The sequence below is a fragment of the Anomaloglossus baeobatrachus genome, chromosome 7 (genome assembly GCF_048569485.1).
Source record: "Anomaloglossus baeobatrachus isolate aAnoBae1 chromosome 7, aAnoBae1.hap1, whole genome shotgun sequence".
Classification (NCBI taxonomy): Eukaryota; Metazoa; Chordata; class Amphibia; order Anura; family Aromobatidae; genus Anomaloglossus; species Anomaloglossus baeobatrachus.
In genome coordinates this window covers 211,869,403-211,892,296 of record NC_134359.1, presented here as the reverse complement: position 1 = coordinate 211,892,296, position 22,894 = coordinate 211,869,403, and the positions used below count along the sequence as shown (strand labels likewise).

The following is a 22,894-nucleotide window of genomic DNA, read 5'->3' as shown; positions in this document are numbered from 1 at the left end:
GCAGAAGCCTAGTACATCAGCTAGGATAGTATTTTTTGACTACTGTAGAGGACACCTGAAAATTGCTGCTTATCTGATGTCAGCCCTTAAACGTCTTTTGACAGTTAGGTCCAGCATGACATCATCATTGAGGAATGATGCGCACATGATGTTGCGCTAGCCCAGCTAATCAAGAGAGGAGCCAGGATGACAGCACGTATAGGATGATTCACAGGTCGTCCAGCTGCTGGTCAGGGTTTTTTAAATTGAGTCCTTAAAGAGGTTGTCCCCTACTTTTACATTGATGGCCTATCCTTAAGGGTGCTTTACACGTTGCAACATCGCTAAATATTGCTAGCGATATCGCGATCGATAGCACCCGCCCCCGTCGGTTGCATGATATTTGGTAATCGCTGCCGTAGCGAACATTATCGCTACGGCAGCGTCACACGCACATACCTTGTCAGCGACGTTGCTGTGACTGCCGAACAATCCCTCCTTCAAGGGGGAGGTGCGGTCCGCGTCATAGCGACGTCACTGCAGCGTCACTGACCGGCCGGCCAATAGAAGCGGAGGGGCGGAGATGAGCGGGACGTAACATCCCGCCCACCTCCTTCCTTCCGCACTGCCGGTGGACGCAGGTAAGGAGATGTTTGTCACTCCTGCGGTGTCACACATAGTGATGTGTGCTGCTGCAGGACCGACAAACAACATCGTACCTGTCGCTGCAGTGATATTAAGGAAATGAGCGACGTGTCAATGAGCAACGATTTTGCACGTTTTTGTGCTCATTGATCGTCGCTCATTTGTGTTACACGCTGCGATATCAGTAACGGCGCCGGATGTGCGTCACTACCACCGTGACCCCGACGATATATCATTACCGATATCGCAGCGTGTAAAGCACCCTTTAGGGTAGGTCATCAATGTCTGATCGACCAGGGTCCAATACCATGCACCCCTGCCAAACAGCTGTTCTTGGTCCCGGAGGTGGCAGCAGGCAGATGGAAATGCTCAGTTCAGGAGCTGTTCCGTATTCTGATACTTTCCACAGCTGGGTACTGTACATCTACCTCCCATTCAGATCAATAGGAGGCATATGTGCAGTACCCGGCCACGGCCACTATCAGACGACAAGGCAGCTCTTTAGCTAAGTATTTCTGGCTGCCTGCTGCCACCGCTGGCACCAAGAACAGCTGATCGGCGTGGATGTGGAGTGTCGGACCCCTGCTAATCAGACATTGATGACCTATCCCAAGGATAAGCCATCAATGTAAAAGTAGTGGACAACCCCTTTAACCTCTAGTCACTACACAGTCAAACCCTTTCCTATTAGTGCTGATGGTGTCAGACTGTGTAGGAACACAGCCCTTTGACAAGGAAGATGATAACACCCAGTTGTCAATTTCTTCAAATTGTAAATTATTTAACCCCCACTGCAGGTTCGGATTTTAACAAAAAGGACAAACTTTCTGGTGTTTTCAATAAACCAGTCAAACAAGGACAATATAAATATTTCTACACAAATAACATAACAAGTAATTTCTCCAAATCCAACAGAAAATGCTACGTTTACTGAATACCACAGTCTAAGAATTTATCATACCCTTCATGTCACATGTCGTAAGTACATGGTAGAACCTCTTTAGCCATTATGACTTGCTGGAAACATAACGTAGTGTCAAACAAAGGCATTTTTGAGGAAACTAAGCTCATTGACCAAGCACAAAGGCTGCAAGCTCCACAATATTCTTGGATTGGTATTAGAGTGGTATAAGTTAGTAGAAGTCACAGGAGACTGCACAAACAAGTAAAAAGATACAAAGGCATAAAGCTACAGTTCAAAACATAATTCACAACTTCTAAGTAAAAGGAACAATGGCTACACTACTGACACTGTCCTCTGACTTGAACCCCATCGAAAAGTTTTGCTGGGATTTGAGAAAGCAGCTTACAAACCCAAGAATATTAATGAACAAGAAGCCATTGCTCATACGGATGGAGCTAAGATTCCTTAGGAATGCAGCCAAAGCTGACGTCTGGCAATGCATCACTTTTGCAGCAAGTCATAATAGTCAAAGGGCATACTATTAAATACTAAAAATGCTTCTCATGATGGAGGGAGGGAGTGGTTGAATAAAAAGCAGAATTTTCATTACATTTGGAGAAAGTTCTTGTTATATTAGTTTTGCTGAGCTATTTGCATTGTTCTTGCTTCGTTGCTGAACATTTGTAAATATTTTTAAAATAATAATGTGCAATAAGAGTTGAATAACTTTAACTACAACTATAAATATTCAGGAAGAAGAACAGAGGATTGGTACATTGCAAAGTTATGAGAAAAACGGCTTCACAATTATATAATGGGGAATGCAAATATTTACTAAACCAAACATGTCAATATTTTTTTGAACATTTTATCCTATATGATAACCATTTTTAAAACTGTAAAATAATAGACTTTTCTTGTAAGAAAAAAACTCAATTTCTTTGCCTCTGATTGTCGCTGCTAAAAAAGCGAGCATCTTAGAATTGTTGCACACGTTTTTATTGTATTTATTTGAAGCCAGGCAATACTTTGCACTATTACATACACAAATTAATGGAAAACATTAATAGATAGACAGATAGACAGATAGACAGATAGATAGATATATAGATAGATAGATAGACGGATAGATAGATAGATAGATAGATAGATAGATAGATGAAAGATGTATTATGTAATACAATAAGAATAAAAAGAAAAACCTTATGCTGACCTGATTCATAAACTAGGAATTCTTCATCCTTTTTGTTCTCATTAAAGTTTTAAAGATGCTAGTGATGGGCAGACCCACAGATACCCGGGATCGGCGGATCCAATCAGGTTTAAAGCAAAAATCTGGTTCGGGCCCCGAATTAATCCCGGATATCTGTCCGGATGTCTATCCCTATAAAAGTGTGTGGGGACCCTAATCATGCACTTTTTAATGGTGGTAGAAAGGTCTGGGGGGATTAGACCAGGCACGTTATACTTATCAGTCTCCGTATGGCTGTAACACTACTTCCGGGGCTGTTCATATTTCTTCTGGGGCCGTTCACTATCCTTCATACATATTCACTGCTTCCCCCACCCACCGATCCCATGTCTCTGATAGGTTGCAGTCAAACACGTTCCCATCCTGTGTGACAGCGTGTCTGACTGCAACCAATCAGAGGCGCTGTGTGCATCTCTACTGCTGTAAAATTAAACAAATTTAAAAAAATGGCGTAGAGTGCCCATATTATGATTCCTAGCACAGATAAAGCATATGAAGAGTCAGATGGAAGAACGGTCAAGGTCCAAAAAATAAAAGCTGTATGCTCTGTTCCTTCTACCTGGACTCTGATCATTATTCAATCTGACTACATATTTGCAACCGTAAAATAAAACTGGACCATGATAGTCTTTTCCAACTTTTCAAAGGTAGCGTATGGGTACAATTACCATTCACCAGGTGGTTCTATTATCTCAGTTTTGAAAATTTATGGACCCAGATCATTCTTCTATCTGACTCCTCATATGGTTACAGGCAGCAGCCCCCAGCCCTGTGATTATCTTGGCTATGTATCAAAATAAGAGGAGCCATGTGGCTTTTTAAAAAAAATAATTTAAATAAATAATTAAAAAAAAACGTAATGCGGTCCCCTTCAATTTTGAGCTATGATGAAGCTGACAGCTTGGAGCTTGTAATCTCAGGCTTATGGGGTTACTCAGCCTAAAAAAAGCAGCTTGTATCCATTACTTGCAACAATCCTGAAACTTTACTTGGCTCATCCTGATTGCCCTGGAGACAAAAAATAAACATAAACACCAAAAAAATCCTGAATTTGATATAAAATACAAAAACTCCTCTTTACCCCCTTTATGAACTCCCCAAAACACCCAGGTCTGCTGTAATCCATACGAGGTCCCACAACTATTCCGACTCTGCTACATATGAAGTGACAGCGTGGGCTATAGAACATGACCACCAGCTGTGAGCTTCAGACAGAGAATGAGCTGTGAAACAAGTAGGGACATCACTCAGGTTATTTGCGGTCACACAGCTAGAGGTTCACAGCTAGAGGTTCCCACAGTTCTCCACCTGTGATTGAAGGTAACCTCACCTCAGGTCAGGATCCCTGGTGGAGGACCATTGGAACCTCCAGCTGTGAATGTAAATAACTTGAGTAACATCACTGCTCATCACATGGCGCACTCAGTGCCGGAAGCTTATAGCGGGTAGTCATATTTTATGGCCATGCACTGGCACTTTAGATGTATCAGAGCTGGAATTATTATGGGACTTTGTCTGGATTACATCAGACCTGGGTGTTTTGCGAGTTAATAAAAGGGTGAAAGAGTGTTTTTTGTATTTTATTTCAAACAAAGGATTTGTTTATTATTTGTGTTTATTTCTTTTCACTTACAGATTAGTTATGGGCGGGTCTCATATATCACTCCAATTACTAATCTAGGGCTTAGTGGCAGCTGTGAGCTGTTATTAACCCCTTATTACCCCAATTGCTACTGCACCAGAGCAATCGGGATAATACAAGTAAAGTTCCGAGATTGACACAGCTAATGGATGTGACAATCATGAGCGGCTACAGGTTGCTATTTTTAGACTGGGGGTTCAATAAACATGGGTCCCCCTAAGCCTGAGAATACCAGCCCCCTGGTGTCGGCTTTATCATGGCTGGGTATCAAAATTGGGGGTGACGGCACACTGTATTTTTTAAAGCATTTATTTAAATACTTTAAAAAAAAGCCACATGCAGTTCCTTTTATTTTGATACACAGCCAAGATAAGCACATTGCTGGGGACAGCAGCCTGTAGCCAGATGCTTTATCTGTGTTTGGTATTATAATATGGAGGGACCCTATGACAATTCTTTTAATTATTTATTTTTATATCACAGTATAGACACACACACAGCGTCTGTGATTGCAAGCAGTCAGACACGCTGCCACATAGTCTGACTGCAACCAATCAAAGATATAGGGACTGCCAGTGAGCTGGGAAAGCAGTAACAATGTATGAAGCTAATGAGCAGCCCCGGAAGCAGTTACAGTAAGTACAGCGTGTCTGTTTTATTATTGTTTTCCTTTTTTTTATTACCTGAGTTGCCATACTCAGATTATTACCAGGAGTTCCCTGAAAACTGTGGGCCCAGGCCGGCACTTGGGTACTTTTGAACCTTCATTAATCTGGACTTTTGCAGTCCAGGCCCACCCATCACTAGTTGTGTGTAACCAATATCTTGGGTATCTCTGTGGAGGTAAGTGCAAATCCAGAGATTGGCCATGTGATTTATCTCCACTTTGCAAAAGACTTTTATCATGTACTACACAGCAGCCTTATACCAGAGCTCCAGAAGCATATACTAGGTGAAACTATGTGTACATGGGTAACGAATTGGTTAAAAGACAGGGCACAAATATTCATCATAAATTGTACATTCTATAAATGGGCTACAGTCAGCAGAGGGGTACCACAGGGATCTGTGCTGGGGCTAATACGTTTTAATCACTTTATAATAAGATGGGATTATGAGTAGAGTGTCAATCTTTGCTGATGACACTAAATTATGTAGGACATTAAAAACGGACTTTAATAGACAAATATTACAAAACCATCTGGATAACATGTCTGAAGAGGCAAACAATTGGCAAATGAGGTTTAACATTGATAAATGTGAGTAATGCCCCTATGACAGAGTAATCCTATTGCTGCATATACGTTAAATGGAAGTAAACTCAGGACTACGAAAGAGGAGTAAGACATGGGTATTCTGGTTACGAGTAAGCTGAGCAGCAGCACTCAATGTCAAGCAGCAGCTGCTAAAGCAAACAAGATTTTAGGGTGCATAAAAAGAGAGAGAAAATCCCTTGATTCCAACTTATTGTCACCTCTCTATAAATCACTTTTAAGACCACAACTAGAATATGGGATCAATTTTGGGGCTCAACGCTTTAATCAGGATGTTTGGAAGTTAGAGTCAGTTCAAAGGCTGGCAACTAGATTATCACAAAATATGGAATGCCTCACATATGTTGCAAGATTAGAGAAATTGGGATTGTTTGGCTTATAAAAAAAGATGTCTCAGTGGAGATCTCATCTATATATATAAATATATGTGTTCAGTACAAAGGACTGATGCATAACTTATTCCTTCCAAAGACTAAACAAAGGACCAGGGGACACTTGATATGGGTGGAACAAAGAAGATTGAGGCAGCTCAATAGGAAATGGTTCTCTACTGTTAGATCCATCAAACTGTGGAACACCCAGCCACAAGAGGTAGTAATGGCAGACACAATAATAGCTTTTAAAAAAAAGGACTGGATGCTTTCCTAAGGGGTACTTCACACACAGCAGTGACCTCATTAGCGATCTCGCTGTGTGTGACACTGAGCAGCGATCTGGCCCCTGCTGTGAGATCGTTGTTCGTTACACACAGCCCTAGTTCGTTTTTTTTATTGTTGCTCTCCCGCTGTGACGCACAGATCGCTGTGTGTGACAGCGAGAGAGCAACGAAATGAAGCGAGCAGAGAGCAGGAGCCGGCATCTGGCAGCTGCGGTAAGCTGTAACCAGGGTAAACATCGGGTAACCAAGGTGGTTACCCGATATTTACCTTCGTTACCAGCCTCCGCAGCTCTCACGCTGCCAGTGCCGGCTCCCTGCTCTCTGCACATGTAGCTGCAGTACACATTGGGTTAATTAACCCGATGTGTACTGTAGCTAGGAGAGCAGGGAGCTAGCGCTAAGCAGTGTGCATGGCTCCCTGCTCTCTGCACATGTAGCTGCAGTACACATCGGGTTAATTAACCTGATGTGTACTGTAGCTGGGAGTGCAGAGAGCCAGCGCTAAGCAGTGTGCACGGCCCCCTGCTCTCTGAACATGTAGCTGCAGTACACATTGGGTTAATTAACCCAATGTGTACTGTAGCTAGGAGAGCAGGGAGCCAGCGCTAAGCAGTGTGCGCGGCTCCCTGCTCTCTGCACATGTAGCGACGTTATGATCGCTGCTGCGTCACTGTGTTAGCATAATCTTACAGGTAGATAGAAGAGCAACCTAGATTATTAGAGGAATGGGTAGGCTGCAACACCAAGACAGGTTATTAAACTTGGGGTTATTTAGTTTGGAAAAACAAAGGCTTAGGGGGGATCTAATCACAATGTATAAACATATGAGGGGACAGTACAGAGACCTTTCCAAAGATCTCTTTACACCTAGGCCTGCGATTGGAACATGGGAGCATCCACTACGTCTTGAGGAAAGAAGGTTTAATCATAATCACAGACGAGGATTCTTTACTGTACGAGCAGTGAGACTATGGAACTCTCTGCCGCATGATGTTGTAATGAGTGATTCACTACTAACATTTAAGCAGAGCCTGGATGCCTTTCTTGAAAAATATAATATTACCAGTTATGTACATTAGATTTTATGACAGGGTGTTGATCCAGTGAACTAGTCTCATTGCCGTATGTGGAGTCAGGAAGGAAATTTTTTCCCCATTGGAGCTTATTTGACACATTGGGGTTTTTTTGCCTTCCTCTGGATCAACATATTAGCCTACAGGTTGAACTAGATGGACTTAGAGTCTCCCTTCAACCTTAAAAACTATGAAACTATGAAACTATGACAGCTAAGCAGCGATCATAACAGCGACTTATTGGTCGCTGTTACGTCACAGAAAATGGTGATGTAACAGCGACGTCGTTATCGCTGTCGCTATGTGTGAACCCAGCCTAAGCAAAAATGGCATTGTGGCTCTTAGATAATTTAGTGAAAAGAATGTATAATGGTGAACTTGATGGATCTAAGGGGGACTTTACATGCTACGAAATCACTAGCGATGTTGCTAGTGTTCACACCCGCCCCTGTCGTTTGTGCGTCATGGGCAAATCGCTGCCTGTGGCGAACAAAATCGCTAGTACCCGTCACACATACCTTCCTAGCGATGTTGTTGTGGGCGGCAAACAGCCTCTTTTCTAAGGGGGAGGTTCGTGCGGCATCACAGCGACGTCACATGGCAGGCATCCAATAGAAGCGGAGGGGCGGAGAGCAGCCGCATGAAAGTCACGCCCACCTCGTTGCCGGAGGACGCAGGTACAGTGTTGTTCGTCGTTTCTGAGGTGTCACACATAGCGATGTGTGCTGCCTCAGGAACGACGAACAACCTGCGTCCAGCACCAGCAACGATATTTGGGAAATGGACGATGTGTCAACAATCAACGATTTGGTGAGTATTTTGCATTGTTAGCGGTCACTCGTACGTGTCACACGCAACGACGTCGCTAACGAGGCCAGATTTGCGACACGAATTCTGTGACCCCAACGACATCTCGTTAGCGATGTCGCTGCGTGTAAAGCGGCCTTAAGTCTTTTTTCTACTTATGTAAATATGTAATTATATAAAATATCTGTATTTTTGAGAATATAGATTTTTGTAAATTCACTTTGCATTGATTCAGCAAAATAGAAATTGTATAGCAGACTGTCATAGAAACGACCACCCAAAATCACCGTTAAAAATGGCCTTCTTAAAGTAGCACCTCCTATGCAAATAAGAGTGCAAAGTAACTGAATTTTATTAGCCACAAAGACTGTTGCATATTTCCATTCCTCGAGTCTCTATTACACAACTATGGGAAAATAATTTGCTCAGAATAGCTAGAGTATAACATTTATCAGTAACAAAAATATATACAAATCACATTATGTATTCAAAGGCTTGGAGTAAAGAGATTCTTTTTCTTGATAGAAAAACCCTGCACCAGAGTAAATTGGAGCAATACACAGGGTAATTGCTTGAGAGCATATTAGATTATATTACCAACTTTCACTTCAATAACAGGAAAATACCTATTCTAGCAAATGTTTTTTTTTTTTTACTTTTTTTTTATTCCACAAACATGAACTCATTTTCTGTGATGAGAAATGTAATTATCACTAGGGGATAAGGGAAAAAAATGTAAAACCCTTGATTATCTCTATAAAGAAAGCAGTAATTCTATTTTAAGCTCACAGTCCATAACCTCTTATCTACTAATACTGCATATTTTACACACTAAACAATATTCAGAAAATACATAATAATTGCATGGAGTAAAAGAGAAGGATGTTTAACCCCGTCTTGATTTGGCCAATTTTCGTTTTTGCATTTTTGTTTTTTCCTCCCCTTCTTTCCAGAGCCATAACCTTGGCATCTTTTTTGTCCATATAGATATACACTGTGTGCAGAATTATTAGGCAAGTTGTATTTTAGAGGATTTTTTTTTTACTATTGATCAACAACTATGTTCTCAATCAACCCAAAAGACTCGTAAATATCAAAGCTTAATATTTTTGGAAGTTGGAGTGGTTTTTATTTAGATTTGGCTATCTTAGGAGGATATCTGTTTGTGCAGGTAACTATTACTGTGCAGAATTATTAGGCAACTTAATAAAAACCAAATATATTCCCATCTCACTTGTTTATTTTCACCAGGTAAACCAATATAACTGCCCAAAATTTAGAAATAAACATATCTGACATACAAAAACAAAACCCAAAAAAATAGTGACCAATATAGCCACCTTTCTTTATGATGACACTCAACAGCCTACCATCCATAGATTCTGTCAGTTGCTTGATCTGTTTACAATCAACATTGCATGCAGCAGCAGCCACAGCCTCCCAGACACTGTTCCAAGAGGTGTACTGTTTTCCCTCCCTGTAGATCTTACATTTTATGAGGGACCACAGGTTCTCTATGGGGTTTAGATCAGGTGAACAAGAGGGCCATGTCATTATTTTTTCATCTTTTAGACCTTTACTGGCCAGCTACGCTGTGGAGTAGTTGGGTGCATGTGATGGAGCATTGTCCTGCATGAAAATCATGTTTTTCTTGAACGATACCAACTTTTTCCTGTACCACTGCTTGAAGAAGTTGTCTTCCAGAAACTGTCAGTAGGTCTGGAAGTTGAGCTTTACTCCATCCTCAACCAAATAAAGGTCCCACAATTTCATCTTTGATGATACCAGCCCATACCAGTACCCCACCTCCACCTTGCTGGCGTCTGAGTCGGAGTGGAGCTCTCTGCCCTTTACTGATCCAGCCTCTGGCCCATACATCTGGCCCATCAAGAGTCACTCTCATTTCATCAGTCAATAAAACCTTTGAAAAATCAGTCTTAAGATATTTCTTGGCCCAGTCTTGACATTTTATCTTATGCTTCTTGTTCAAAGGAGGTCGTTTTTCAGCATTCCTTACCTTGGCCATGTCCCTGAGTATGGCACATCTTGTGCTTTTTGATACTCCAGTAGCATTGCAGCTCTGAAATATGGCCAAACTGGTGGCAAATGGCATCTTGGTAGCTTCACGCTTGCTTTTCCTCAATTCATGGGCAGTTATTTTGTGCCTTTTTTGCCCAACACGCTTCTTGCGACCCTGTTGGCTATTTGCCATGAAACATTTGATTGTTCAGTGATCACGCTTCAAAGTTTGGCAATTTCAAGACTGCTGCACCCCTGTTGCCAAATAATTAAGCGCACCTTATATAGGGTGTTGATGTCATTACATCACACTCCTCCTCATTACAGAGATGCACATCACCTGATTTACTTATTTGGTAGTTGGATCTCAAGCCTATACAGCTTGGAGAAGGACAACATGTATAAAAATTATCATTTGATCAAAATACTCATTTGCCTAATAATTCTGAACACAGTGTATAAGTGCATATTCTTTGAGAGACGAGTTGTATTTTTGAATGACAGCAGTCAGTTTAACATATTTAACACATAATGCACTGGAAAATGGGGAAAAATTGTAATTATGTTGAAAAATTGTGACAGAACACAATTCTGACATGATTTTTTTAGAACTGTTTTAAGAATTGTTTTTATGGTGTACATTTTGTGGTAAAAATGACCACACAATATGTTTCATTGGGTCATTGGAGTCAGTGTGTTTATTAATACCATTTTGAGATATATGTGACATTTTCATAGCTTGTAACAGATTTTTTTATGGAATTGTAATGACCCAAAAAATGTAATTTTGCTTTTTTTAATTTTTTTTTACAGTGTTTAAGGTACTATTCAGGTTAATTATTTTTACATTTTGGTAGATCAGACTTTTCTGAATGCAGTGATAACACAAATGTGAACTTTTTAATTTTTTTATCTTCATTTTTTAATGGGGCAAAATTTTATGTTTTAAAAAAAATTCAAATTCTTTTAAACATTTGTTTAACTTTTCACTGTTCTTAATACTTGAAGCTGTGATCATATTATCGTTTGTGCTATATATAGCCATGACATGGCATTGCTACATATAGGGAAAATCACAGTCTCCCTTGAAGCCCGGCCACAGGCATGTTTTCAAAGGACCATTGCTATGACAAGCACAGAGGTCTTTAGCAGAACCCCTTCTGTCAAAACATATAATTGTCAACCGGCTATCATGTCCCGGGCGCATCAACACATGTTGAGTCTTGCTGTCCGAGTTTGTCAGTATGTCAGTATTTCAAGGTGGAATGGAATGAGGAATGGAGAGGTACGGCCTTAAAAAAAGGGCATGAAACTAGAGAACATTTGTGGCAGTGAAAAGCCAACACAAAAATGGTATATTTTTACAGGTTTTAAGGTTGAAGGTAGAGATAAATCCATCAATGTAAGCCTATAACCTAACATGCTGATCCAGAGGAAGGCAAAAACTCATTGATGCAGGAGCTAATTGCCCAACATTATGGTGAAAAAATCCTTTCTGACTCCATATATAGCAATTAAACAAGTGGATCAACATTACTCAAAGCTGAATCCTAATGATCAAAAATAGAGAATTTGTGTTCATGCACAACGGACCTTTGCCCAATTGCTAGAGGCTTGCTGTCACACTGTGCATGCCAAAGGTCGTGGTGCTCATGAACATCCAGAGGATTTAGAGGTGCCTGTCTGACAGGTGTCTGCACATTGTGCATGGCCAAAATACTTCTTTATATTATTATTTTGTACTCATTTACGCTAAAGTTTTAAAAAATTTAGACTGTTAACTACAATATTTGTCAATAACTACACCACAGAACAGCTATTTATGATTTTTTTCTGTATTGTTGTTAGCACTCATCGTAAATCATGCATTTAAATTTATACTTTGATGTTTTTATGGAGATCATAATTTATCTGTGCATGTATTATGTATCTACATATTTTGTAATACCAATATAAGGTTGTTATATTATATTATTTAAAACAATGCATACTTTAACTAGTTTATTAACCCCATACTCAAATTCTTCTATTTCCCTCAAGTCTGAAGAAGATGAAAAAGCTGTGAAATTTGCATTTCAATACATAGCAATTAAAATGATAGAATTTTTGCTGTGTATATTGAGAATTATTGGATCCAGAGTATTTTAAAGGGGTTGTCCACTAGTTCTCCCATAAAATTAACAAAGCCTATACTCACCTCTAGTGACCTGCGTTCCCAGGACCCACATGACATTGTTATGACACGTGAGCCCTGAGACCTATCACTGCTGACTTCCTTTTCCTGCATTCTTTCAGTTAACAGGAAGTGGCTGCAGCTGCAGCACTCATTTCCTGTTAATTACTAAACTGTACGATAGTGGGGAGGAAGAATGCAGCGCCGATTGAGAGTGGGTCTTGCATGTCATAACAATGTCATGTGGACCCCGGGAACGCAAGTTCCAACATTGCTGAAACTGTGATGACATCGGAGGTGAGTAAAGACTTTTATGATTTTTATGGGAGACATAAAGAATGAGAAGGGGTTATCCTAAGAGTGGACAACCCCTTTAACTTGCATTATCCATGTACACTTGTGTAAGTCAATGTTTGCTGAACCTAAAAGTATCTCTTCCTAATAAGCCTGCAAAGTGTTGGTGCATTTTGCATTACCAAGAAATAAGCTCTGGCATCACAGATTTTAGCTTTACTGATATACTGCACAAAAATGTTTAGAATTTTTTTTATTTTCTCTAGCTTCTATGGGGCTGAATATAGACTTAAAGAGGTAAAATACCTACTCTATGGGTGGCACTGTAGTGGGATTTTTATTCCTTCTTTAAGGGAGTACCGTACAACATAAAGGGATAACTAACTAAACTAAGAAATTGAAATTGTAATGGCACCTAATAGTTCAATGTAGGATTATTAAAAATAAAGAGTTTGATATGTAGATATGAAATAGACAGGTAGATAGATAGATAAATAGATAGAGGGATATATAGAGGGATAGATAGATAATGGATACTTAGAAGGATAGATGGATAGATAGATAGAATACATATAAGATAGACTGATCGAGCTTACCTTTGATCCCCGCTCATTAAAAATTATTTCAACATCTAAGATTTTACCAAATTGCTGCAGAAAAAAAATAAAAATAATGATTAGAATCTAACATAAATAGATAAATACATAAAACAAGATAAAAAATTTTCACAACAGGAATGTCTCTATTAATGTAGGAGATGATTGCGATCTATGTAGAACCTCTACACATCCACATTTCATAAACTGTGTTGCAAACAGAGGTCATATTATCAGGAAGGTTTAATAGGCAATTTGTTAGTCAATTAATTCATAACAAATAGACCCTAGTAGCAAGGGACTGATTCTAAACTGAGCTCTTACTACTCTGGCTTCTGCAGATAGACCTTAGGAACGTCTCATGTCTTCTTCTATTAGCTTACACCCTTATACCATGCTGATACACTTTACTCTTTGGAACATGATGATTACTTTATACTGCTACTGTTATTTTATTTATTTTTTTAATTGTATTGTATTTATAGCCATACGTTGTTGCTTTACAGAGATTTTCACTGATTGATATTGCTTGTAATAACTATAGAAAAGTAGAAGTAAAGCAAAATTTACCCAAGTTAATATAACTACAAGTGCAACACATCAGACACTGCATTTCCACTGCTAGCACATAAATCCCCACCGATCTCCAGTCTTCTCTGAGTGACCTGTGTCTCCTGTGCAGGTGCTATTATTGCCCGGGTTTGTTTCATCAGAGGGGGTGGCACATGTACAATAAGCTCCTATTGCCAATGCAAGATTAAACATCAGCCCAAGAAGGTTACTGAGATGCCTCTTCTCATGACACAAACATGGGAAATGACACCACCTGGTCAGATTCTTGGAATAGGGGAGACTGGTCATTGAGGGAATTCAACAAAAGTTTGTCAATCAAAGACCGGAGGCCAGTGGTAATCAAGGAGAAGGGAAAGAGCACAAAACAGCTGGAAGTGAAGAACCCTGCCCTTGCAAGTAAAACTTCAAGAATTGATTTCTCAAAAATGCCCCAACAAAATAGTACAAGCAAGACATAAATGTAAAAAGCATTAAAGAGGCTCTACACCTATGCCTTTAGTTAGGTGTCGAATGTCCTGCTGACCAGTCCTCTTTAACAGTAAATACATTCTTAAAGCAAAATTAATTTTAGTAAAATAAAAACACTAAGGTCTTACACATTTACTACTTGACCATTTCACATATACTTGGCTAAGCGTGCATGTGTTTTCAATAAGGAGGGCAGAGTGCTACAGCTATATACTGTACCTATAACAGGAACTTACCTCTAAAGGAAATCAAAGCGTTGATAATATAATTACGTGTGCCTGATTTTTTTCTTAATCTAATATCCTCTGCTTGGAAGAGGAGGTTCCTTTACATACATTTGGGATCGTTGTCCAGCCCCAAAAATATTGACTAACCTTAACTACAATTTGTTGTAAGACTTTTGATAAAGGAGTTGACAACTACATTTATATTGATGACCTATGACCTATTCTACTATAGGTCATCAATATCAGATTGATGGGGGTGGGACATTCAGCACCCCACAATCAGCTGTTCCCATTATCAGACTTTACAGATAATGCCCATCCATCTCTACTGAATTCAACACTACTGATTGGCCACTATACAGATAATGGAGCTGTTCTGTGCTGTTACTCAACTGATCATATCTGACTGCTGGTGGCCCCTGGATGGCTGACCAGTGGAGGTGAGAGGTGTTGCACCAATACCAATCTGATACTGACAAGCTACCTTAAGGGTAGACCATCAACATAAAAGTGGCACACAACCCCTTTAATAGTATTCGTTTCCTATTGAAAAATTCTATATTTTAAACTTTATTATGATACATCTGTTTCTCATTACTAAAATAACAAATGTAGTTGTTTATTGTTTAAAAAAAACAATGCTAAAAGTAGCTTTATGAACTGAAGCCAACTTAGGCTCTACACACATGGCTAAACCAAGTGCACACAATGAATCTCTATGTCCCCATACTATGGAGGTTTAGGAATTCTGTATGGCACCACATCATGAAATCTCATAAAGCCATCACAAAGAGCCCTGGGAGAGAAATTACCTTTTCATGCTTTCTCGCTACATTTTGGTAAGATGTGGTGATTGAGCCATGGCTGGATTTATGGGTTGTGCCTCATTTTATCATGTAGCATTCTCCTTAACGTTATACTATGAGGCAGTGCAAACCAGCTATTTTTTTCTCATGCCAAATCAGAAAGAGAAATAAACCATTTCATGCGTATAATGGATGGTGCGCACTCATACAAGTCTATGGGTGTGTGGGAATCATCGGACTGCAGTGATGTTTATCTGGGTGCAGTCCGATATCTACCGCCAATGACAATAAAGAAGATGTAGACATTTAAGGGAACCTGTCAGGTGCGATTTCCAGCTAGAACCACAAGCAGGTCTGGGAACATATTGCTAATCCCTACCTAACTGACCCTGCATCTAGTAACATAGATAAAGACATCTTTAGAAAAAGTATTTCTAACCATCTTTTATCATATGCCAATGAGCGTAGAGACTAGTCACAAGGGCGTTACTTTCCCTGGCTAGTCGGCCCCCTTAGCATGGTAGTATGCCCCTGTGGCCATGCTAACTTGCTAATTAATGCACAGCATCAGAGTTATGGTCGATTTTACCTCTCTGCTTCTCAGTGCTGAACGCTGGATTTTTGCTCAGTGCACATGATCAGAAGTTCCGGACTTCCAGTCATGCATACTATGAAGCTGGGTGTATGTGTCCCTGCTTCAAGCTGGTGTAGTGCGCATGACCAGAAGTCCAGGGACATTCTCATCATGCACATTGAGACAAAAACCGGCGATGGCAGCAGAGATGTGAGCGACCATGCCTCTGATGCTGTGCATTCATTAGCATGCTAACATGCTAAGGGGGCCGACTAGCCAAGGGAACTAACACCCTTGAGACTAGTCTTTGGCCTGATTAGTATATTATAAAGGATCTTTAGAAATACTTTTTCTAAAGATTCCATTATCTATTATCTATGCTACAATAGGCTGGGACTGCTAGGCAGGGATTAGAAATTTGCACCCAGAACTGCTCGTGGTTCTGAGTGCATATTGTACCTGACAGGTTCCCTTTAAATTCTCCTTCTTCTCCTCCCCACCTGTGCTCCAGTTCCTGCATGTGAGAGAATCAGATCATAGTAAATGACACTTGCCACAAACTCGAAGCAAAGTTTCATCCATGTGTCATTTGCATGATCGGCCAGATTTCCTCCCATGAGAGAATATGTGTCACAAAACTGATATACAGATGTGAGTGTACATCTGTTCTCACAAAGGAAGACTTTGCAAAAAGTAGATCTCAACTTACTTCTGAACACACTATGCAGTATGAATAAAAGAAAAGCTAGAGTGAAAATGTTGACAGTTTCATAAAAATATTAGGATGCAAAATCTGTAATCTGTTATTGTTATTCAGACTGCAGCAAAATAGCTTGTAGTTTTACATCCCTTGGTAAATGACCTTATTACCAAAAGACATTATTTAGTCATCAGTGCAGTAAGTTTAGATGTGTTCCTATTCAACAAACTAATTATGGTGCTATCATTAGTCTAAATGGGCCTGAGTTCTCAGCAGGAGGTGATTACAAATTATTTTTCACAGGAATAGGTAAGTTAAGGATAGGTGCATGAGCAACTAACAAACTATGAATCACTCACATTATTATACAACAATGTGTGCACATAAATCCATGCATTCCAACTATTAAAGAGGTTGTAGTTTTAATTACCTTCTTTACTAATTTTGTATTGTTGTACTTTTGTACTAGTCCACATGTTTATATATAAAGTATAGATATCTTCAATGCGCTTATTTGTCCTGCAGGCATACAATTTGTCCACCCATATCCTGTCCACCGCCATTAACTTGAGAATGGCGGCAGCTATAGGCATAGAAGTGGTGTCTAGGTATAGTAAAGTAGTCATGTGCTACACAATGAAACCACCTATAGCACCACCTGGTGGAAAACAACGGCGTTAGCATTTTTATCTCGAAGATGGAACGAGATAGGGAAAAAACGTGAATTACAAAGTTGTAGGGCATCATCAATTCAATACGAATTGACACCTTGTATACAGGAATGCTATGATTAGAATGTGTAAAACTCATAAGGCTGCGGACGTGCAGCGATACCTCATGGAGACCTTCCTACAAGTCATTGGGTATGGTGGCTGTGTGGAGTGGCCTCCACGCTCACCTGATCTGAAACCATTGGACTAGTGATGAGCGAGTATGCTTGTTACTACTCGGTACTCGCACGAGTATCAATGTACTCGGGCTACTCGGCGGGTACCGAGTAATCTCGCGATACTCGTGCTGTACTCGTGGTCTTCATGTTGGCGCTCTTTTTACAGCCATCCCTTATGCAGGGATTGGCTGGCAGACCACTGCAATGCCACAGCCCTGTTGTGGAATTGCAGTGATTGGCCAGCCCGCACAGCGTGACCGTGCCTTTAGCCCGACACTTCCCCGCTCGGCTACGGCCCCTCCCGCACTCCACTCCGCGTGTATGTTTATATGCACGCTTACACACACACGCACGTTTTTTTTTTTAATTTACAGTTTTCTGGTTTCTACATGCTGCCAGGGGTGATTTCACAAAAATACTCGGGTCTCCCATAGGATAACATTGGGCTCGGTGCTCGGGCCGAGTACATGAGTATCTTGGGAGGCTCGGCCCGAGCCTCGAGCACCCGAGCTTTTTGGTACTCGCTCATCACTACATTGGACTTCTTTCTGTGAGGTCACACCAAACAGCAGGTGTATGCAACCCCTGCACCAACATTGCAGGACCTACAACGACGTATCACAGATGCTTGTGCAAAAGTGTCACCTATAATATTGCACAACGTGCAGCAAGATACAGTATGCTGTCCAGAGTCCAGATGTGCATTGCAGCTGACGGTGGCCACTTTGAGCATCAAAGTTAAATGAGCGCCATATGCGTGACCAGCATACAATGTTTTGGAGGGTCATGGGTTTCATATCATAGCATTTATGTATGCAAGGTATCGATTCGTATTGAATTGATGATGCCCTACAACTTTGTAATTCACTTTTTTTCTCTATCTCGTTCCACTTTGAAGATTAAAATGCTAACTCCGTTGTTTTCCACCAGGTGGCGCTATAGGTGGTTTCATTGCGTAGCGTATGGCTACTTTACTATATCTAGACTCCACTTCTATACCTATTGCTGCCGCCATTCTCAAGTTAATGGCAGTGGACAGGATATGGGTGGATACACTGTATAGTGTTAGTGTATTAAATAAGTTATGAATAGCTATTTTTTTTGCCTAGCCAATATTGCACCATATAGTTGGATAGGCTTTTCAGTTCAACTTTTCCAGCAAAAGTAAAGCCCAAACTGTCGGTGAACCTACTTAGGAAAGCAGAAAAACTATTTATCAGAAAACTACAGAGAAACAAGATATTATATTTGATTCTCTTTATTTTCTGTATGTATTCTTTGCCATTATTATACTGTAGCTTCAGCCCTTCTTAAGAGAATTATTGTCAGCTTTGTAAAGAGAGTCATTATAATATGTTCCTTTCAAGGAAGATAGTTTAGAAGTACAACGTGAGAAAATTATAACCAAAAACTTCTAAAATTGCCAATTTTTATTATTATCAAGTTTAAAAGGGAAAGAAGTCCCAACATCAATATTAACAATAAACATCAATTTCAACAATACAAATATCAATCAAAAAACGTACAGGGGAGGGGGGGCCTGACCCTCAATAGACCCTAAAACTCGCCCCTTCCTTGCCGCGGAGGTCGGCACCCTAGAGGCCTGCGCAGTTGGCGCCCCCGCTCAACGAAGACTATCCCTCCGGGCCCTAAATGACCCTAGCAGATGAGGTGATAGTACTAAAGGAATAATTTCCAATATAATGAACCAACAATAATCTCTCAATTATGCAAAAAAATGGAAACACTGTCACCAGTATAATTAGACTAGAGACAGTGATAGGGTACAGTGACCCAGGAAATAACCATTCAGAGATGAACTAATGGTTCAAAAACAACCGCCCGACGCGTTTCCCCTCATCCATATGAGGTTCTTCAGGGGTGGAAAAAATAGTCAGTTCAAAATTAGCTCAATAGAAAATCAGATGTTGGTAGTCCTGAGTCCCACTGAGAGCAATTTAACCCCAGAGTATATACAGTCCCAGTAAGCATAAGATAAAGCCAGATGATTCACACCCAACAGGTTAAATGATCAAAAGGGGTGTTCAAATTACATAGATAATGCTGGGACAAGGGGTAAACAGCAAATTATTCAAATATACAGTATTGACTACTTAGCTTAAGCCTCAGTGTAAGACAGATAAGGACAGTTTCCACTGGACTCCCTAGATAATGAGCGGGTCCATTATCCCCGTATCAGCAGCAGATACACTCCTCAATTTGCCATCCTCCGGTTTGGACGCAGTCAAAGTGCCATGGTGCAAATTCAAATGGGGAAGAGATTTTCTCATTATAATATGTTCCCAGTTTTTTTGTAAATATATCCAAAGTTCAATTTTTAGGGTTCAAACAAGTATATAACATGGACAAAGGTTGCCCAATGTTTTATCGGATAGCCCTTCAACCAAGCTAATTCTAAGGGCCAGTGCCGATTTGGCTTGAGAAAAAATTAGTAGCATACTGCGATGGGCAATGTGTATCAGATTATATTTGGATGTCAAAAATATCCAAGCAGGAAGATGAGTCCGGCACCAAAGGCGATCCAGGAAAAGAGCTCCGCTATTAGGATAAACCTGGAGTAAACAGGTGGTGCTCAACCTAAAGTAGCTATATATGCAAATTCTGACAAAAAAAAAAGATGAAAAAAGGTTGGCACTCATCATAAATAAAAGTGTCCTTTATTCATGTTACAACACTTAAAGCGGTGGAGAAGGAGGTGCAGGAGATGTCAGGAGGAATGCAGCAGTTACGCTGGCAAACAATTTTCCATAGGTCCTGAAAGGTTTCAGGGCCTTGGAAAGCATGATCGTTCATGAAAAACTGCAGTCATCCGGACATCTCCTGCACTTCTCTTCCTACCATTTTTAGGCCCTGTGCACACGCTGCGGTTTTTACTGCGGTTTTGCCGCGGTTTTGCTGCATGTTTTGCTGCAGAAAATATTCAGAACCTTGCAGCAGTCCTTCCCCAACAAAACCTATGGTAAAAAAAAATGCTGTGTTTTTTTTCACCAAAAGGTTTTGCTGCATGTTTTCTGCAGCAAAAAGAATTGCATGTCAATAGATAATGGTCAAAACCGCAGGGAACAACTCGCGGCAAAACTGCTGCAACACCACGGCAAATTGCAGTAATACCGCATGCAGTTTTCGGGTGCAGTTTACCGCGGTTTTATACCTCGGGTGCGGTAATCTTTCAGAGCCTGCAGAATTTTCTTAAGAAAATCCCATTTTCTAGTGGGCCTTAATGTTGTGACATGAATAAAGGACACTTTATTTATGATGTGCCAGCCTTTTTTCTTCTTTTTTTGTCAGAATTTACACTAGAGTGTCATCCGAGTACTGTCCGGTATAAGCAGACACAGACAATAGAAAAGATGGAGAAATCATGTTTCCCATCTTTTCATCACCTGTGCTCCGAATCGGATCAGTACTGGATCACAGTAAATGACACTCGGCTCAAACTCTGATCAGTGTCAATAGAATAATCTGCCCAATTCTGTCACATAAGAGAACATACGTCCATGTGAGCACAGCCTGAAGCCCCTTACATATTAGATTAATTTAAGCCGAGCCTGCCAATACCAGTTTGACAGGTAAACAATCTGATATAAATTAGAGACTCATAATTTGCATGGTTTGGATTCACACTCTTTCTCTAGATGGATAAGTTATCGCCAGAATTTCTCAGCTTACTCCAATCTCCCTAATGAAAATACATAAATGCCCAGTGATGTCAAGTCTTCATGTGTGGGGGAGTCAGGAGAGATAGCTGTTGGCCAAAAGAGCGATAGGCCGATTATTATCCAAGGTAAGAAAAGCTGTAGATTTTTTGGCCCAAATTTCCTGAAATTCTTGTAAAATTGCTTTTTTTCTTGAAAACCAATGCAAAATTGGTGTACTTTTATCACAATTTCAGTAACAAATAGCACAAAAGGCAGCCTTGTGTGAACATACCCTAGAATTCTGGTTGCTTTTCTTATTTTTTATGCTGCAAGTAATTCCAAACAAATGTATAGATTTCGCGCTTTGACCTTTGAGATCTCCTATCCAATGTTTAATCCCTTAAGTTATATTACATATGTATGAAAATCAATACCAGGTGTTAGATATCCTCAAACTTGCACTGATCCTCCACTATACATGACTGATAGTTGTAAAAATGGTTGAAAGAGTATTACACTGCTTCAGTTACAAGCATTAAGTCTTCTATTACCTATAAAAACCTCACATTTAAACTTACCAGTTCATAAAATCTTACGCTACAGCTCAGATGTCAAGTTTTATGTTCTAATACAAAAGTCTTTTTTGCCATTTCTGTTTTTCAGTAATTACTTGATAGATACACATCATTTCAGGCCTAGAGTCTATAGTAATTGCAGCAAAAGGAAGTTTCTTCTTGTTTCTGTAAGAAGGTGAAATCACCTCTAGCGCCCCAGTGGTGTCAGTTTTAGACATGTTACTCATCATGTATTTGTGTTTTTTTAACAGTTATATATTTTTATATTGTAAATAATATTTTTGGGGAAAATTAATGCAAACAGATATATTTTAAATCAAGTATAGTTTTTTTTTTTTTAAATATTCACTAAGAATCAATACCAGACCGTGTATACCCCCTTTCCTTGACCAGACAAAGTTTTCATGTTTTTTATGTATGCGGTGGAAAGAGCTGTAACATTTTTTTCTCATTCAAGTCATTTTGATATTAATATTCCATGATACATGTAGCTTCATTTTTAATACATTGTCATATTCTTTTTGTTTTTTATTTTGCTCATGTCAGTTCATAAATAACACAGCACAACAATGTTTTTGCTACTGAGGGTAAAACATGTGTTCTTTACTAATTTCAACATGCGGATTCCAAATATGAACTCAGAATTTGCACAGCACGTCCAGATTTTGAGTTATACTTAGAAAAGGCCATACGCCTATTCAGGCATTGTTGAAGATATTCTTACACACATTCGTTGACCTGCCCGGACCTATCCGGGCATGTCCAGACAGGTATGGGAGCTGATATCAGCACTAACCAGTTATGGCTATATGTAGGACCTATCCAGACATGTCCAGACATGTCTGGGAGCTGATGTCAGCATTAACCAGTTATGGCTATATATAGGGAGTGCTGACACCAGATTTACAGACAACTGTTGGACAGTGTTCAATAAAGTTTTCTTTTAAAGCTAGTAGTGCGATTTATCTGGATTACAATGAATAGACGTAAATGTCTTAACGACCCGGACAATTTTTGTTATGTTTGCGGGAAATTTATTACGTTTGATCAACGCAAGAATTTGACCAGAAGAGTAAGAGTTGCTTACAAGTATTATTTTGATTGTCA

General features: G+C 39.9%; 1 protein-coding gene across 11 annotated transcripts in view; it reads right to left on the bottom strand.

Moving 5' to 3' along the window:
* RBFOX1 (RNA binding fox-1 homolog 1) overlaps window positions 1-22,894 on the bottom strand; it is a 974,619-nt gene that overhangs the window by 267,137 nt on the left and 684,588 nt on the right. For all 11 annotated transcript variants that reach the window (XM_075317889.1, XM_075317888.1, XM_075317885.1 and 8 more), the window contains exon 4: window positions 13,317-13,370. In XM_075317889.1, the coding sequence (XP_075174004.1) occupies window positions 13,317-13,370 (54 nt within the window). The remainder of the gene's footprint in view (window positions 1-13,316; window positions 13,371-22,894) is intronic.